Source organism: Taudactylus pleione, unplaced genomic scaffold, assembly GCF_031769625.1.
Source record: "Taudactylus pleione unplaced genomic scaffold, aTauple2 ptg001272l, whole genome shotgun sequence".
Classification (NCBI taxonomy): domain Eukaryota; kingdom Metazoa; phylum Chordata; class Amphibia; order Anura; family Myobatrachidae; genus Taudactylus; species Taudactylus pleione.
In genome coordinates this window covers 154,525-174,972 of record NW_028285672.1, presented here as the reverse complement: position 1 = coordinate 174,972, position 20,448 = coordinate 154,525, and the positions used below count along the sequence as shown (strand labels likewise).

Here is a 20,448-nt window from a genome sequence, read left to right as displayed (position 1 = left end):
CGCAGTTCGCATTTAAAGTTTATCATTCACTGTTTGTCATAAAATGTACCAAATTTAGCTTAAACATGTTTGAGGTTGTATGCACATGTGCCCACCAGCTCAACCATATGAGAACCACGACGATCCTGTGCAATCCGGCTTGAACATGGTCAAACAAATTGGCTCAATGTTGTCAAATTAAAGTCATTTATTCAAACTGATTAAAAACTTTAAGAAATTCCAGGGAACTGTCACTATTTAGAACCAATTCATTGAAAAAAATTGAGGATCAATATGCAGCTGTTTCTTTTCTCTCTACCCAGCTTTAGTAGATGTCACTTGGTTCTTCCTAATTTGTACCTCTCAGCAATAAATTGTTTTTTTCCTCTTCTTTGAGCCCTGTTAGGGGCTTATTTATCAAATATTACTGCTGGATATTACTGGAAAATACCAGTTTTCGGGGGATACCCACAAATAGTAAAGAGCCCCGAATGTATGATTAAGTTGTCACAGCAGATATCTCCAACACCAGCTATGGTCCCACCATTTCCAGCAACAGCCGCAGCCCCCATAGATTTCTATGAGTGCTGCGAAGCTGCCAGATTTACCAAGCTCCTAAATGCAAAGTATTCCGGAGCCTGGCACCGAGAGCATCATGCCGTCTCCAGATGGCGTTGTCCTATATTAGCCTAGGAGCTACTAATTTGCAAAATGTCTCCCCACGATGATGCATGCACTGGTGGACGGACATGCATCCGCGTTTTGCTGCATTCCGCTATCTCACTGTTTCCAGCTCTTCGCCATAATGGTTGCTTATCGCAGCATGTCTTCTGACAAGAGGATTTTAGTAAACTTGCGTGAAGATGTCATCTTCAAATTTGCGTTAAAAATATTTATCACATGCGCATAAAATATGTGGATTGTTATTATATGTTCCTTAGTGCTTCTTTACTGTACTAATAATTTCATTGTCCCTTTTATATATATATTGGTTCAGTTTCTCTACTGTGCTTCCTTATTGGCTGCAGCTTCTACTCCTCACACTCCCCGTTCTACCTGTATTGTTGCAACAGTGAATATTTTTTATGGTGGACGTAATATTATGTACTATGGTGGGTGTACATCCATAAATAAACATTTGTACTTTCATACCAATACAAACAAGAATGGGCTCACATAACACGCTCGCCATTTTGTCTCTGGATGCTTGTTCTTTGTGAGTGTTGTTTTTATTTCCCTTTAGTTCTTTCTTTATGCTTAAAAGTATCTCCCTAGTGCCAAATCTCTTCCATGTGACATTCATGTTATAGACAATACAGGATTTGTTTCTAAGAAGTAAAGCAAGTTGTTTCAAATAACCAGAAACTTGCTGCAATTATAAATTCAGAGAAAGATGACAGTTATGTCTCCAGTCATGTAACCGACCTGTGACTCTCACAGCACACAAGAAATGGGCGGACAGCATGTTAGTTCCTGTTAGCAAAAGTTCCCATGCCTCTGACCAGTCATCTCTGCTGTAGAAACTGCAACAGTGTCATACCCTCCAATTCCAGTTACCCAATTTCTATTACAACTATACTAAATGTGTAGATATATAGATAGATGTGTACGTACGTAGGTGTGTGTGTGTGCGTGTGTTTCGTAAAAACAATATATATAGTATAGAACAATTAAGATATATACTGTAGTACAGACCTGTCAATGCTTTGGCGCTACACATTACAATTTGACATGGAAGATGTGTACATATTGCAGCATAAATGTAAATACATATCAGGCCTGCTATGGGAAAAATATTTGTAGTATGGCTAATATTATAATTATTAATGTTATCCTTTATATTGCACCACAAGCGCTCCACAGCACCTTACAGAGTACGTAAAGTATGACCAAAACAAGAAAAATGTAACTTAAAGTACTGTACTAAACATTGAGGAACATGGACAAGGCTTCTAAACATTGCTGCTGTAGCACCAGTCATAATACCCAAATGAGCGTTTTGTCTAAGGTTACAAATACTCAAAATTAATAAATAGCTTTGTATTAAAATTCTGTAGTATCTGAAGTAGCAACATAAAATAAGCAAAATATATAATTTAGTATGCTGATCTTGTGGGTTGCGGTGACCTCTCCACTAGTGAGATTATGAGGACTGGGTGCTCATGGGTTCATAATGTTAAGAGAGGATTGGAGGCGAGCAAGAAGTCCTCATACTGAGAGCTAGAAGTGAAAGAAGCCTCAGTAGCAGTAATGTAAAAAAATCTTTTGGCTACACTGATGTTTGACAATTGTGGTATCAAATACACCTCTGAATATATCAAACGTTTTTTAATAGAATATTAGAATTTTAGAACCTACTAGTCAGTAATCACTTAGAGATACAGAATTTAGGTTTTAGTTGTGCCCCAATGAAATTACCTCTAGAACATTGTAACGTTGAACATCACAAAAGTCCCGAACACCAATTTCTGTCCCCATGTACCAGCCATTAAAGGGACATGCTGTAAATTCGATTCCTCCAACTTCAAGAAGCATGTTGGAGACTGCAGGTACTACGTACCACCTCAAATTAAGTTCCTTGAACCACTCAAACCTTTGAAAACCAAAGAACAAAGAAAGTACAGTAAATGACACAGACTATTTTGATCTTCAATATTAAATATACACTCAGCGATCATTTTATTAGGTTCACCTATATACTTGCTCATTAGTGCAAATATCTAATCAGCCAATCATGTAGTAGCAACGCAATGTATAAAACTATGCAGTATATGGTCTAGAGGTTCAGTTGTTGAACAGACCAAAACACCAATATAGGTACAAATGTGATCTAAGCAAATTTGATCTTGTAATGATTGTTGGCGCCAGAGGGGGAGGATTGAGTATCTCAGAAACTGCTGATCTCCTTGCTTTTCCATGCATAATAATCTCCAGTGCCTACCGAGAATAGTGCGCAAAACAAAATACACAAAGAGAGAGTCAATTCTGTGCGCAAAAATCCTTGGTAATGAAAGTGGACAGAGGAGAAGTATTGCCAGACTGGATTAAGCTGAACTGAAGATGACAGTAACTAAATGAACAGAATGTTATATCATGAAGTTGATATTACAGTAGCAGAAGACCACACCAGCTCCACTCCTGTAATTTAATAACAGGAAACTGGCTCACCAACACCGGACAGGTAAAGATGGGAAATATATAGCATGGTCTGGTGAATCTGGATTTCTGCTGCAACACAATGGGGCAATTTGATGTAATCGACATGAACTCGTGTATTCATCTCACCCAGGGCCAGATTAACAATGGCGTGGATGGAACTACAGCTCCAGGCCTCTACATAAAAATAGGCCCATCATGAAGCAGCATGATGATGACCAGATAACAGCAAGCCACATGGTCTGCCATGAATCAAAAATTATTAAAATAGTTTTTCTAATTACCTCACAATATGTTGCATAATTTTTATACTTTTATGTATTTCGGGGGACATTTGAGCTGATAGTTCTCACAATAGGCCCTTGGTAATTTTCAGCCCCAGGCTCATATGGCCCTTAATCTGGTCCTGATCTCGCCATGTTGGTGTAATGGTGTAGGAAAGGTTTTCTGAGCACACATCTGTGCGTCATTTAAATGCCGCCACAACCTACACGGGGCATCTTGTGATAGGGCACCACCCCATACGCAGGTGCAGGCACAGTGTAGACTCTGGTACTGAACCTACTGAGCATATCTCTGCAACAAGGGTGCCGACGCCATGCTCATATCCTGGCGAAAATGGTGCTGGAGATTTCTTTTGAGGTGGCCACAAGATAAGTATATTGAGTAGGTGCAGTGTGTGACCCCTGCACCCAGAGGCCCGTGTGCACTGCACACCCTTCACCCATTATAGATATGCCAACTAGCCTATCTGGGCATTATTGCTAACCAAGCACATTGCTTTATGGGAACAGGCTACTCATCTTCTAATGGCTACCTGTAGCAGGATAACACACTTTGGGGTCTATTTACTAAGCTGTGTTAGGAGATAAAGTGAACGGAGGTAAGGTACCAGCCAATCAGCTCCTAACTGCCATCTCACAGGCTGTTTTTGAAAAATGACAGGTTGGAGCTGATTGGCTGGTACCTTATCACTTTTCACTCTGTCTCCTAACACTACTTAGTAAATAGACCCCTTTGTCACAAAGCACACATCTCAAGCTAGTTCCATGAACATGATAATTGGTTCACTGTACTCCAGTGTTCTCCAGTCATCAGGTTTCAATTCAATCGAGCACCTACGGGAATGTTTGCAGACCTTATTGAATTCGTGCCTTGAAGAATTCAGGCTATTCTGTATGCAAAGAGTGAACACTTTATTAGGTTCAGTGCTAAAGGTGAACCTAAATAAAGTGGCCACTGAGTGTAGTATTGCATTTTCTTTATACCACAGGAAATTAATTATATGCAACTTTTAAAACGCAAGGTACTGTATATGGCACATTTTTGTAAATTTATACAGGATATTTGTACTGTGCCTCATTGTCTAAGAAATGTTATCTTGTGCTAGACTTATGTTACACATTATCTGTTAAAGTAACATAAGACAAATAGGCAGTGATCTAAACTACAACATTTTTCTGTATGATATAGAACTCTGTAATATCCATAAATATGCATGTGCCAGTCTATATAATGTAATATCCATAAATATGCATGTGCCAGTCTATATAATGTTAGATAACTATGGAATTGCTGTTTCTAAATACTGATGTTGTTGCTGTAATGCTATTTATATATTTTTTTCCAAATACAGTAGCTCTGAGCAAGACCTATATACAGGACACCTACTGTATATCACTGCAAATATGTACTGACAGCAACCTCTCTGCACAGAGTAAATTAAACATATACATGATATCAATATATTTTTCCTGGCCTCATAGTAAAGAATGATCAGTGCTAATCTGTCTGGGAATTACTGTCATTGTTAATGGTGACTTACTTTGGGTGCTCCATCATGACTTCCATTATAAGATCTTTTGGTATTTCAAATAATTCGGGGTCTTCACCATTTGCCTGCAGCACCAAAGGAAGGATCTGAAATTGGTCGTATTTTGGCTTCCACCCAAGCTGTATACATAGCTAGAAAGACAAGTTTACACAGCACTTAAAAACGATTTAACTACAGTGTTGTTCATATTTAACATTTCTTATTAACCTTACTCTTTACTAATAAATACCAATGAGATACTATAGCTTATTATTAAGATTTGGAATTATTCTGGTAGTCATCCACACTTATTCATTAGTGTCCTTCAGTGTTCACAAAACATCTCCTCGCACAAAGTCTATCCTATCCCTTACTTTCTCCTAAAACTTCCATAATGTGAAGTTGTGACCTGTTAATGCAAAAAATTTATTTAACGTGGGCCTGTCAGATATTTTGTGGACTAAACCACTTTTTTTTCATGCCGACTTGCTAGCCTTCATTATCATTAATATTGATTAGGACCAGACAAAACTTATCTCATTCATCTCACTAAGTGGTATATTGTAAAGAAAAAGGGTGATTTTTCCAGATATAGGGCTTCTCCTTATATAACAACCTATTGATATATACAGTCTGCTTAGCTCTGATCCCCCCCTTTCTATGCTCTGTTATGCTGTATTTAGCACCCATTCCTCTATTTTGATATTACTGTGGTCTCCTTAGCACCCATCCCTCCGTTGTGATGTATACAGCAGTCTCTGTAGCTTCCATCCTTCTTTTTTGTTGTATACAGTGGCCTCATTAGCAGGAGCGTAGATTGAGTGGAGCATGTGGAGCTTGTACTCCAAGCACAAGCTCTGGAGGGTGTGGCCCTAGATGTGGCAGATCAGCCATACAGGAGATCGTGAAAATGTGGGGTGAGAACCAAGAGGATGGAGGGCAGTGGAGTCACAAGGGGGGTACTGGTGTCACCTGCCGAGGGGTGACACCAAAGTGCCATCTCCTCCTCAGTGACTGGAGCCGGGTGCTGCACTGTAGCATTACATGCAGTACTCATCTCCTGACACAGTGAGGGAGTCGGCACTGCACACAGTGGGCGGAATTCAATTGATTATGCGGTCCGGATCTCCCATCTAAAGTGACAGGAGATCGTGGGCCGCTATTCAATTGATGCCGTTTTTCGAGCTGATCTCGCCCATTGAGGTCAGGTTTAGCCGCGTAAAGCAGCTAAACCCGACCAAAGTGCTGGGCGCGCCTGCGAAAAGTGCTGTTTGGGCGCCCAAACAGGTCACTTTTCGCACATTTCAGCTCTCATCCCCCTGGGGCTGCGAGCTGAAATGTAGCGCTGCCAGCTGATCGCGCCCAACAGTAGCAAGAATTGAATAGCTCCGTCGGGTGCGATAGGGGCTGGAATCAATTGAATTCTGCCCAGTATGGTCCCGGGGGGGAAGTCCACATCTTCGGGACCCCTGGAGTGACTACCTAGGTCACGCAACACACCCCTTTTCTACTGATGCACTACTATCTTCTCTGGAGTCTGCACCAGTTGTCACAAAGGTGAGTGACGCCACTGATGTAGGGCCCTGCTCGTGACAGCTTACAGTCTAAATATATTGTATGGTGGTTACTATGATAGTTTCTATAGTGTATGGGTCCCTGCATTATACTATAGTCACTAGAATGTTCTGTGTATTGTATGGCTGTCACTAGGATGCTCTGTGTATTGTATGACAGTGGCATCATGAGGGGGTTGCAGGCCGCACTCGGGTGTCTCTGATGAAGCTGGGCTGCCCTCGGAGTGATGTTATCAGGAACCACCATGAGGCCACACCCCCTTTAGTTAATCCACACCCCCTTTTTGACCGAGACGCGCAGGGGGTATCCAAAGTGCGCACCAGGTGTCACCAGACCTGGTGACGCCTCTGTTGTATAATGGTCACATGGATGCTGTATGCATTGTATAGTGGTCACTAAAAATGTTATGTGTATTGTATAGTGATCACTAGAATCCTCAGTGTATTGTATGCCAGTCATTAAGATGCACTCTAAAATGCCTGCCATTGTTGTGTCTTACTGTAGAATGTAAACACTATTTTCAGGTTTCCCATTGCATACCACCAGTGCTCCAGTCTGACATTGCACCTGCTGTTTTTTTACACTTCATCTTGCCTCTACATGCTGGCTATGACCCTTCCCCAGTGAACACTTCTGTAGTGGGTTGGGGCAGTATGCCCTTGCACGAGTACTATGGTTCCATGCCACATCTCTGTACACATCGCCCCATTATGATGTATACAGAGGCCTCTTTAGCCCCTATCCTTCCATTTGAATATATACTTTGTGCTATTTATACTGTACAGCGGTCTCCTTAGTCTCCACCCACCTAGTTTGATGTTGTTTTAGCACCCATCCCTTCCTTTTTATGGATACAGTGGAACCATCTGTGTGGTGGTGGCCGTGGCGTAAGAACCATTTTTCTTCTTGGAATTTGCAGTAAAATTGAGGCTTACTAAGAGCAAATAGAATTCCTGTTTAGTGGCCTTTATCTGCCTCTCCAATAGAGCCTTATTTATGGTCGTAAGACTGAAAACGTAAATTATTGCTGCTAATGTAGTTCAAATATGCAAATGTCTAAGAAATGAGATACCTCTGTAAACTCTATGCTGGCAGGATCCCCAATGACTGACCCATCTGGCATTTGAAATCCAGCGTAACGAATCAGCTGGCTATTCCACACTCTAAAGTCATGTTTTCCATCGGTCCGCTGAGGAAATATGGTGATTGTGGACCTGAGAGAAAGACAATAAAGCTTTGTGTACATCTTTACAAGAAAAGACAGCAAAACGAAAATTAAATGTTGAAAAATAGCTTTGTACCACTTTTATATAGTAAATACATGTCACAATAAAGCTCATTTACAGCCCGAACGTAACATGAAGCCACACTTGTCTGCCTAGCACCCTTTAACATGCACTTCTCAAACTTTGGGAACTCCCCTATAAAATCAATTCAGGTTACATCTGTGAGTTGGATGAAATCCCAGATGATGTGGAAACAGTAGGAAGGTCACATTAAAGTCCAACTGACTTACACTTTGACTCACCCATTCATATTTAGCCAAAAATCCTGCTTGGTTTAGCCTCATTATGACTTATTCTAGAGCATTAAGTAACAGGGAGACTGCCGTTGTTACATGGGTGTTTCTAAATGCCTCTTAATGACTGCAGTCCCAAAGGGCCATTTGCAGTCTCTCTGTTTAGTCTAAACCTCTCATTGAGAATAGCACAACAGAGAGACTGCAAATGACCCTTTGGGACTGTAATCAGCTTAGTTGCAAGTACAGGAATCAGCAAGTGAAAAAACATGAGTTGCACTACAGTCAGCCATAAATCATGATCAATTAAGTGTCACATAGCTCATAAACACCCAACTGATGACGAAATGTGTCTTTCTACAACAGCGGTGGGGAACCTTTTTTCTGCCGTGGGCCATTTTGATATATGTAACATTATTTGTGGGCCCGGTGCAGGCCATGCCCCCTCTGTGTAAAGTCACATGGGGGCGGGCCCACAATCACCGGTGATTACAGCAATACCCGAAGCATCCTGAGGATGCTCTGGGGAGCTGTAAGGGCAGCAGTGTGACCATCTGAAGCATTCTACGGATGCTCCAGGCGGCACTGCTGCATAGATTCTGCCTGCATGGTGTCATTCTAGGCACCCTGCTAGCCAGATGAGGTTAACAGAGAAAAGCTCAGAGGGCCAGGCAAAATGATGCCGGGGGCCTTATACGGCCCCCGGGCCTGAGGTTCCCCATCCCCGTTCTACAACATTTGTTGGGCTTTATACTTTAGCATAACATTAACTGGACCATGAGAACCTTTTGGAACTAGAGATAACATTTTCAAAACTGTTTTGCAAAATGTTCTCTTCATTCTGCATTTTGCTCCAGAATTTTTTGTTTATCAGGTAAATTAGCCTTAAGTGTTCCCCATGTGAAACTCCTCTGTCATATTCGATCTGTTTTATTATTATAAACCACATAGTAAAATGATTTCACACACATTTCACCCCAGCTCTATTTATAGACCCCAAATGCTGCTATGTGTAACAATGTAGGACACTATTCCACAGAACAGCAAGTTAAAGTCGGAGCTCAAAGATTGTACTGCTGGAACTTTGTGTCTTTCTGAAACAACTTCTGCAAAATGTTACCAGATATTTACTCATCTCTATTTGGAACAAACTGCATTTATTTGCATGAGTTCTTATTATTGCTATATTTCGGTGGTAAACAAATGTATTTGTCTAATCAGGCCCCAAAACTTCACAAGATTATAAAGAATCTTCAGAGCTCTGTTTGCAATTCATGTAAATGAATAAATCATACTGAATATGGCTCCGCTATGTGGAGCCATATGAACCTTACTGGTATTATATGTTCTTGTAAGTTAAATTACCTTATATTCCCACCATTTGTTGCATATTTTATATGACGACAGATGAGCTCAAACATTTCTTTGGCTGTCTTGCAGTTTCGGGCATCAAATATCTTAAATGAAAAATATTTATTTAGAATTGGTGCAATTCAAACTGCTATAGAATGCACATTATTGTCTTTTACAATTCTTTAAAGTTACTATGTCCCATGATAAATTAACAGTTCAATATTACATTAAAAAGTTTTATACCGTACTAAGTACTTGTACCGGAAATATTTAGCTTTCATTGTCACCTATCCTGTCTTTCCTAGTCTGTCAGTCTTCCGCTATAGCCACTGGCATTTTATGCAAATCAGAGGAAACAAACAAAGGTCACAAGAAATGCCTGTAAATATAGGTTAGTTAATATCAGTTTACCTGTAAATTATTCCACTGAATTCGGCCTATGCACCTGGGGGCATTTCTCCAGGCCTGCTTGGCTGCAAATACCAGCTCATCCTGAGTTAGTTGATATGTTCCAGTATGTTCAATATCTCTGCTAATTGTTTCCAGTCTATGAAGATATTTTTCTATTTGTGGCCTAAAAAATAAAAATTCTCTGAATTTTGAAGTAAAGCAGTTACTACACAGGTTACACAAGTTACTACATTACAGCTAACATTGTTATTCATCTGTATGTTCACTATGTAGGAAAGCTTTTTACAGAAACAGTGCAGCATGAACCCAGCAACTCCTGAATTTCTGTAAGATAGCCAACATTTATTCCAGATTTAGTACTTTTTCAAAGAGTTTGTATGCTGCTCATCACGCAAGTAATGGGGCCTATTTATCAAAGTGGCCCAAAAAGACCGATTTTATGTCAGCACTCAAAAAAGCTAATGGAAGTGGGTAGTCAACATGGACTGTCTATGCTCGTGCCGTAGGTGTGTGCATGCATGGAAAATGGGCGGCCACGGGTGCGTACCACAAGTCACACTCGTGTTACACCCCTTGCCGGCCGAGCAGAGCACAGGCACAGGGAGGCAGAGCAGCTCAGCTGGGAATCCTGACGGCTGGATGGGTCCATCAGTCCAATGGCCCTTCTGGCATTTGCCAGATGGTCAGTTCAGCCATTGCAGCCAGTTAGGTGTCATGGAAGCTCCATGATGGAGTGCATGCAAGTTCTCACTTATAATCTCCTGCATGCGCACTGTTAAAACAAAACATGCATACAGTAAGACAGCAGTGGTGCGTATACTGCTGCTGTCCATAATAAATAGGGTGCCCCATGCTTTACATGGGGACGTATTGCAGATTCCCCTGGTGAAGGCATAAGGGCTTTGATAAATAAGCAGAAAACCTAAGAGCTTTTGCTTTTGATAAATAGAGACCCCTTTAACTTTAACTTCTGTTTCATAACATTCTATGTATTTATATACTGATCCCCTAAATGTACAGTTTTTTATAATATGTGGCATTTTATAAATAAAGAATAATAAAAATAATTATAATAATAATAACTGGCACCAAGAAAAACAACTTACTCTTTAAAAGAATTATAATATTGGTTAATGAACTCTATTGCTTGAGGTAAAAGAACATCTTGTGGTACTGGCTTGTCCCGTGGTCCTCTGAAATAGCACTTAGGGGTCATTACTGATCCATGACAGACAGTTGATTGGCAGCTGAGATTCTGTAAATTAAAATAAGACTCACTTGTTATTAGGGTCATATATTCACTGCAATTGTCATAGGCAGATATTATATGCTAAATTCTCAGAAATTCAATAAAAGCCAACATAAATTTTGTGAGAAAATAGACTTACAGGGTGATTTACTAAAGGACATGCCTTTCAATAAAATGGCAGATATAAATTTACCTCCATCCTGCCTAATCACATGTGGATAAAAAAAATTACATTTATCACCACACCTGACAGTTTAGGATAGATAGAGGCACACTCTGGTCTGTTGATCTGTTTTATGCTTTTGTACAGAGCCGTAACTAGACTTTTTGGTGCCCTGTGCCAGAGAGAGCATTGGCGCCCCCCCCCATTTTTAAAATAGGGACATAAGATAGTGCACCTGATAAAGGGCCATGGCCTCCTGGGGAAGGGCCAGGGAAGAGATAGGGGGGGGGGGCAGGAGATGCTGGGGATACAAGAAGAGGAAGCTACAAGTGAGAATGATTGACAGGCCCAAACAGCGCCCCCTGCCCTACGGTGCCCTGTGCCATGGCACTACCCTAATTACGGCCCTGCTTTTGTATATAGCACCACTAATAGAGCAATATGCACAGTGCATTTTGACAAAAATTATTAGAAATTTGGTATATATAAATACAACAAACCTGTTTTGCTTTGAGGTGTAAAGTGTCTTGTAAGATTTTCCCATTCTCATAGTTGTTTAGCTTCTGGTATCTGGGGCGTGAATGTCCATGGTTTTCCGGAACACTCTTCTGAAAGATATAGATACAGGAATATATTTGACAAAGCTGATTGAAAGTTGTCATACACTATCAATCACAAAGTAAATTTATAATATACAGTAGATTCATATCATCCTACAGTCTCAATTATGGTGAGTTCTAAATACAAGACTCAAAAAGGGGTGTGGTCTATCAGAAAGTAGGTGTGGTTTGGATGGGTATTGGGTTAAGTTTATGTTGTCTTAATGTTCGTTTTTGGGATGTAACTTTGGGCTGCTTAAGCATTTCCTAATTTTGGAAAAGGTGTATGAGTTTACAACCACGGTGGGTCTTTTATATACTTGTGTGAACATTCAGCACTTACCTTTAATGCAGTTGTAATTTCCTCCATATCTTTTTTCATGCCATTGAAATTGGCATCCTCTTGTTTAGCAGAACTTTAAAAGAAAATGAAAAAAATAAGATGATGGATAAATATAAGCAGCACGATCATTAATTGTTTTTTTTTTTGTTGAAATATTGTTTGCCAGTAATGGTAATATTGGTTTGCTTCCCTCTTATTGCACACAGATTATAGGCATGTCGCATATCATTGTAATCAGCAGAAGCTGATTGTGTGTTCTAATCGCATCGCTTTGTGAATAAGACACATTTTAAGAGAAAAAGTTGCATGAAAAGATGCTCTGCGTTATCGAGTCATGCCACAGCATGGTGCAACAAGAGGGGCTATTTAAAGCGCAAGGAGGCTAGATGTATGTGTACACATCTGTATGTTACTAGTCAGAACAGTAACTAGACTTTTTGGTGCCCTGTGCCAGAAAGAGCATTGGCGCACACCTTATTTTTCAAATAGGGACATAATGCACCCAAAAAAGGGGCATGGCCTCCAGGGGAAGGGTCAGGGAAGAGAGAGGGGCGGTCAGGAGATGCTGGGGATGAAATAAGTGGAAGCTGCAAGTGAGAATGATAATAAACAGAAAATTGACAGGCCTAAACAGCGCCCCCTTGTCCTGTGGTGCCCTGTGCCATGGCACAGGTCGCACTACCCTAGTTACGGCCCTGTTACTAGTGCACCCCTACATGCCTCTTCCAATGAATATGCCTCAGCGTTGAGTGTAAATAGGCTTTTCTCCATGTGGCTTTTGTGCGTGTAACTTGTCCAATATATGGCATCATACATGCAGTCTTTAAGAAGTTATGACCCCTTTAAAACAACCTTTCCAGGCCCAGACACTTTTAGCAAGGTTACAGCAGCGCAAACAGTTCAGCATAACAAACAATAAAATGTCACATTCAGCCCTGTGTGCTACAGTACCGTCTTCATCTGTAGGCATTAGTCTGGTTTTTCCATTATTTGAGTTAAAAAAACATCCTCTAAGCTTCCCTATGATGCATCTATTGGTACTCGACTTGCACCCAGGTGCAATGCAGTGTAACAGATTATCCATCAGTCTATGAAAATGATCCAACGTGTAGGATTAGGCTCTATAGCGGAACAAATGTGGTTTTGCATATCACACATTCTGTTAGGGACCTGGCGATATTGCGAATTCAGATCTAAGGTATAGATGAACCTGACTTTTCCGAGATATATTAATTGCTCTCTAGGAATTTTATACTGTTGGGGGTATATTTACTAAAGTGAGAGTTAGAAGTGAAGATGTTGCCCACAGCAACCAATCAGATTCTACTTTACATTTAACTAGCACCTTCTAGAAGATAATAGAAAGAATCTGATTGATTGCTATGGGCAACATCTCCACTTCTAAAAACTCTCACTTTAGTAAATTTACCCCTAAGGTCTAAATTTACCCCTAAGGGGTAAATTTACTTAGATGGGAGTTCTATTAAAAAGTGATGTTGCCCATAGCAACCAATCAGATTTGACTTCTCATTTATCTAGCACCTTCTAGAAGATAATACCTGGAATCTGATTGGTTGCTATGGGCAGCATCACTTCTTAATAGAACTCCCATCTTAGTAAATTTACCCCATAGTGTCAAACTTTCCTTCATTTACTTTCCAAAAATCATTGCAAAATATTGTACTGCCATCTGGCTTAGCAACTAAGATGAGACCGGACCATTCACTGTTAGGCTCTTTCATTATGCCCAGTCTAGCCTATGTTTTACTGACCTTTTCACTTTTAGGGGTCAATCCAAATAGCCCAAAGGGTGCAAATAGCCACAGCACTGACACTCCAGCAACGGCACCTCATTTTACACCCCTCACGGACTGCTCTGAGTCCGAATTCGCACAATTTTGCTCACAGCCCGCACTTTTGTGTGAGTTCGGCTTGCTGTAAAGTGCGGCTGTTGTTATAATCCCCCTATATACTTTATATCGTTTGCAATTAAATAGGGTTAGATTGTAAGTCTATATGTTTCTTTCTCCCATATAAGTTCAACTCCCCTTTTCCCTGATCCGGGCAATATGCCAAGCTCCAAAAAGTTTTACTTTAAGAGAGATGGAGAGGACCTGTGCAGACTTTGTGTGGGCCCGCTCCTCTCTGGAGTGTGGTAGACTCCGGCTGCACATGATTTGTCTCCAGTAACATGGTACCCGTGCCATGGTTCCAGAGACTTGCTCCATTTTGCCGGGGACTAGTGCTGCTACTGCAGCACCAACGCAGTATTAAACATGGCTGCAGGCTGTGCGGTGTGAACCCTCCGGACCCACAGGCCTGTGTGCATCACAAACCCTGCACCCATTATATTTTTGAGTTGGCACTGAAAAGTTAAAACCATCTTGAGATTGCATTAGCCATTGTGTCCCTATGGGGAGAGTAACATCGGAGTAAGATCAGAAGACCCCTCCCCGGCCACCTCCATGCAAAATGATACTGCTCATGTGCGACCATATGTGCAGAGTCAGAACATGCAATAAAGAGATGGCAATAGCTTTTACCTTACTGCTAACCCCTTCAAATGGACAGAGTCTTATCGGAGTCACTCTCTCCGCAAACGTGTTTTGAAAAATTAGCACAGAAAGTAATTTCTTATCAGGGGGATATGTAGAGGCAATAAATGATCCCTTATGTAGTTGTGAGGCCCTACTACCACCTATGATAAAATAGACCACTAGGAGTGGTGTTGTGTGAGTAATCAGAGAGGGATTTTTGTGGGCATGCCCATCGCTCCGGGAACTGCTGGGCATGCACCCACTCCCTCACACCACTGAATAGACACCAAGCGCATGTACATGACTTCTATTCACTGCTTGCTACTTACAACATAAACCTGTCCTCTCTGTCTGCAGCACTGACATGTTGTCTATGTCCTGTGCATACTGTATATAAACAGTATAACTGTCCAGTTTCTGTGTGACAAATTGTGACTGTTCCTTGAACCTCCTGGATTTCCTGTGCTGAATGTCATTTTGCAAATCAAACTTATCTGAGTATTGCCACGGAGCTAAATGCCCATACATGTTCTGATTCTCATACAACCATGTCAGTTGGTATTGGTTATCCTTTGATGTATGCATAATTATATATCCATCTTAGACGCAGCCAATGGTAGAGGCATTAGTCTTGAGCAGTTGTACAAAAAGAATCTACGAGATCTGGATTTTAAGTGTTCATTGACTATAATGCAGTTATGTAACAGGAAATAAGGAAAAGTCGCCCTTATAACTGATTGCCGCTTTGAATTCAACAGCGAAATTGCCGAAATCACGCCAGTGCCTTCATTTTGGGACCTATTACATAACCATCTAAAGCTCAGTATACATAATAACTAAAATGTTCTCCCTTTGTAATATATTACATTGGATATTCTACAACCTAATAAGCACAGCATGGTTGATGGTGGACAGAAACTTCCTTAAATTGCAAAACAGTCTGTAGTGTATTACTAATTTATTACCTGCATACATTGTATTGCTCTAAATAAACAACACCAAACGAAAGAGGCAAAACAAATAAATGAGTAGAGGTGCTTATTAAAATCTCAAAAAACCAAACAAAGCACCTTCAATAATGTATCCCAGTAATAATAATAAGAAATAATAATAATAATATATTTAAAATCATGTTAGCAATAGTATGCTGTAGTTAGTTATATAACACATTAAGTTCACATTAAAACTTTTACCATAGAAAATAAATTGATCGTGAAATACTCTTTAAAACTTTAGGAAAGACTCCTTGCTGACAAAAACTTCAAGCTACAATGTATGATGCTACCAGAAGAAGGAATAGTATGTACAGTAGTAAGTTAAAGCCACCAAAACACTAGCACTGTAAGATCCATAAAAGACACTGAATTGGATAAATAAACATTTGTAGACGGATTCTTACTACAGTACCTGAGATATGTTCCCGTGTCCTTAGGCAGATTGTTGTTTAAGTCATAGGAGGTTTTACCCTTAATGTTTCCAGATCTAATGTGGAGCTTCCATGGGCACATCATTTTTCAAGTATTATATGTGTGGCTTTACACTTGGTACAAGTTCTCCACAGGGGCTGGTCTTCTAAATAAAAAAAAAAGAACCTGGTAAAGTATAAAAAAAAAGAAAAAAAGTTTCTAATAAATCCAGGAAACACTTTTTTTTTAAACAGTAATACAAAGCGACATCCTCCCTCTGCACTTAAAATACATGACCTTAGAGTTTGATGGGGTTTTTGTAAAAAAAAGTTTAATACACCAAAGCGATCACAATCTACTAGAGCAGTTGCTAATTTGACCAATGTTTTGCTTAATATGTCAACAATGAAAATGAACTTGCTGGGGTTTAATATAGAGAAGGAATCATATGGACAAAATGCAAAGCTGTATAGGGATTAGATAAATTGTGGCTCTACAGCTGTTGTGGCTCTACAGGTCCCATAGTAGTGGTCAATCTCCAGTACTTGTAGTAGTAGTTCTACAACAGTAGGATCAACCACCAAGAGATCTACATCTGCTGGAGATTATGTCTAATAGTAAGACATGTCTGCAAGGGTATGCTGGGACTTCTAGTTCCACAAATTGCCTACCGTTGCTCTAGAGTATTCTTTTCACAAATCCACGAGAAGTACATATTTATCACAGGTGTATGAATATAATTTTATTTTGCAGAAATTGTCTGTAAAATTATTGATAAATTGTGACTTAACTATCACTAAAATAAAATTTTTATTTAAATATGTGCAGAGTTCATGGTTTTAGCACCAGCTCTGAGCTGGTACAAAGCAAATAGCTCCTCATTTCATTTATCTCACTTTGCTAGGCTATAGTTTTATACTGCGATTAGAATCAATTTAGGTCTTAACTCTTCAAACTGGATTTAATCCAATTCTTAACTCTAATGCTGGCCACACACATAGCGATATTTTACCCGATTCCGACACATTGGAACGACAGATCGTGTAAAATATGGCCAAATCCTGAGTAAATCGTGAGTCCCCACTCACGATGCGATGCGCGTCCCCGCTGGTCGCACATCGCATTGTCAGATCTGCCGTGCAGTAGGGCAGATCTGACAATCTAGGACCCAATGCACTGTGAAAGTCTGGATGCAGGAGAGACGTATGAAGATTGGACACCAAATCGTCTGCAGATCGTGTGGAGATCGTGTGCAGAGCTGCCGGGGAGAGTTTCAAGGGAAATCGTACACAAATCGTACACATCGGCTGATCGTGTGCAGATCGCCATGTGTGTGGCCAGCTTAAGGGGTCAATTCAAGTAGAGGATGCAATGCCGGCGATGTGGATGTTCATGTTTATTTTCCAGATATGGTACACCTGGAATTGCAGAATAATGGATTGTGTGCCCACCTCTATGGGAGCGAACACAAATCCACGTACATGAGGGATCGCATTTCGGAACCCAATAAGCACCTAATTGAATTGATCCCTAAATGAGGCCCTCTGTGCTTAGCGGAATTACAGAATTAGAAGCAAAATACTATGTCGACATGCTAACAATGTCATCATAAAATCCATGTTGACATGGTCAATGTCGACATCATAACCAGTTTGAAATTTTTATGTTGACATGACACATGACAACATTGTGACAGTCGCACATATTTACCACACCAAAGAAGACAGTGGCACAACTGCCACCACCAGTACTACCAGAGGTGTTGCCTACCTCACATATATATTTATGTATTTATATTTTATTTATTTACAGAATTTACTAATTTCTTTTCGCTGTGATTTATGGGAAAGAAAACACAATCCACATAAGTAACCCAACAAATATTATAGTAATGCACTATGAGATCTATTCATTATGTTAATTATCGGGGTTTGGGTGGACCACGGTAATTAAAATTCCTACTCGCTGAAAGCACCAGAGCAATCCATCATTGCTCCGGCACGGAGACCGCTGATCCGAAAATCATCTGTCTCCCTGAAAGCTTTCTCTGCTCCTTTTAGAGCAGTGAAAGTTAGCACTGCTGAGTCTGATTCGGCAGTGCTAGTGCGCCTACGTGAATAGAGTTCACACAGGTGCACAAGGCCTCGGACAGGAGCTGGACAACTTGTAACCTGGGACTCCTACACGTAGGGAAAGAGCGGGTTGTGGGAACAAACACCATGTGAAAATGGCAATTGCTCCTGCAGCATGAATTTAGGTCCCCATACTAGTGTATGGGGACAGCGGGCCACATCGTGAGACTAAAGCTGGGTACACACTAGACGATATTTTTAATGATTTGCCCGATTCCAATGCATCGGAATGACAAATCGTCCAGTGTGTACGCAGTATGACGATGCCGACGTGCGCTCACGTGGGTCGTCCGTCGCAACCTCAGATCTTTTCTACATGCCAAATGCAGCATGGCCCCCGTTACCCCCCCCCCGCTGTTGCTCCGTCGTTGCCAGCATCGGCCAGTGTGTATGCACTTGCCAATGCCGGCACTCCTGCCGAGTCCATCGCGAACGATGTCGTGCTGGGTAAACCTCATCTAATGTGTAGCCAGCTTAAGGTAAGCAGAAAATATCTGTGATATCTCCTACCTTACCTTTTTGATGAATGGCCTCAAAACTTAATTTCTACGAAAGCAGGTGACATGCTTTTAAATAAATTAAGGGATAATGAATAGAGCCCTATACAAGCTATTTGTACACTATTTCCATTCTATCAACTGGTGGAACTGAAGACTGCATTAGAGTTGCACTGCCACCTACTGTAGGGAGCCCTGCTAATTCTATTATGAAAAACCAACAAATTCAATTTGTTAACCAAATTTAAAAGGTGGTGAGGATAGATGTGAGGACCAATCACATGCCGCTTCCATCTTCCCTAGGTTTCAACCAGGGCTATGTGGGAAATGGAGGATGCTGCTAGTAGATTTTTTTTTTACCCAGGGATCCTTCTCTAAGGGGAAGGTACGACCATAGGGTATTATTTTGTTATTTCCTATAAGTACAGTAGTGCAGCTATGATGTAATTTTAATTACAAATCTATCAATATATTAATAATTGCAAACATATTTAGAGGCCTATTCATCAAAACATAAATATCACTTGTGATAATTATGGTTTGAACAAGCTGCGAGTTCAAACCCAGTTTAGGAGGCATCCGTCAAGCCTCCGGCCCTATACTATCACTTTCTACGAAGCAGTTTTTCGGAAGTTAGAGTCTTTTCTCCTGTCCCTCTTCAGGTTTCACTGCCTGTGAAGAGAGACTGAGCCCCCTGCTTGTCTGCCCTCCCTTCAACTAACCCTGCCGGTGTCTGTCAACCCCCCTATCATTGTAACTGTGCGCTCTGCCTCCCCCCCGCTGAGACCTGCTCCACCGAGCAGGTCCCCTGTCGTGGCCACAAGAGACTGTGCGCTCTCCCCTCCCTGCTGAGACCTGCTACACCGATTAGGCCCCCCACCGCTGCTGCTGTGCGGGGGACCTACTCGGCTAAGCTGCTGCTGCCGGAGACTTGGCCCACCCCCATCACACCAGCTGTCCGCTGCAGGACCCCCACCGCCGCTGACCTCGCTGGCCGCTGCGGCTGTGCCCTCTCTTGGCCCCAGCTCACAGAAGTACTGCTCTGGGAGATGGGAGGGAGTGTCAGGCAGGTAAGAGGACACGGCAGGGAGGGATCTTTTTAGATCCTTCTGCTGTATCGGATGCTGTACGCCATCTCAGGGTGGCATACAGCATCACTGTCAAGTTTAGAAATAAAAGCTTTTTCTGAACTTGATGAATTTCATAATTTCTACGTCCTCATACTATAGTATGGGGACTATATAGTGCTATAGTATGGGGACTATATAGTGCTATAGTATGGGGACTGTGGAAATTATTGCTGCATATTTGTAACCAGGAGATATTTGTGATATCTACTGTGTTACATGAATGATGAATAGCCCTGACACTTAAATTTTACCAAATTAGGTGAAAATGTTATTTTGCACCTGCTTTTGTATAAAATAAGTGATGATGAATAGGCCCCTTATTCACAGAAGAATTATGCATTTAAAATTTGAGCGTACTGGTGGCCTACAACCAATTGCATGTCAGAACTTTGAAAGGCCTTTATTTATATGTTTAGTGTCTGTTTACTATGCCTATCTTTATAAAAGATTCACATTGCATAAAGAAAATCTACATGATTAGAACAAAATGCTAAATTATGAGACAAATGAATATGGACATTTTTGCCACCAATAGTTTGCAATCTCTTGTATATATTGGATGAGACAGACAAATCAATGGTTTGCT

The 20,448-nt window shown here is 40.9% G+C and overlaps 1 protein-coding gene across 1 annotated transcript in view; it reads right to left on the bottom strand.

Annotated features, from left to right (window-relative positions):
- Window positions 1-16,208, bottom strand: part of NOS2 (nitric oxide synthase 2) — a 50,573-nt gene extending 34,365 nt beyond the window's left edge. The window contains exons 1-9 of the mRNA XM_088462838.1: window positions 16,105-16,208; window positions 12,161-12,233; window positions 11,719-11,826; window positions 10,913-11,061; window positions 9,807-9,969; window positions 9,408-9,499; window positions 7,596-7,737; window positions 4,961-5,100; window positions 2,398-2,572 (exon numbers count right to left, since the gene is read on the bottom strand). Of these exons, the coding sequence (XP_088318964.1) occupies window positions 2,398-2,572; window positions 4,961-5,100; window positions 7,596-7,737; window positions 9,408-9,499; window positions 9,807-9,969; window positions 10,913-11,061; window positions 11,719-11,826; window positions 12,161-12,233; window positions 16,105-16,208 (1,146 nt within the window). The remainder of the gene's footprint in view (window positions 1-2,397; window positions 2,573-4,960; window positions 5,101-7,595; window positions 7,738-9,407; window positions 9,500-9,806; window positions 9,970-10,912; window positions 11,062-11,718; window positions 11,827-12,160; window positions 12,234-16,104) is intronic.
- Between the last annotated feature and the right edge of the window lie 4,240 nt (window positions 16,209-20,448).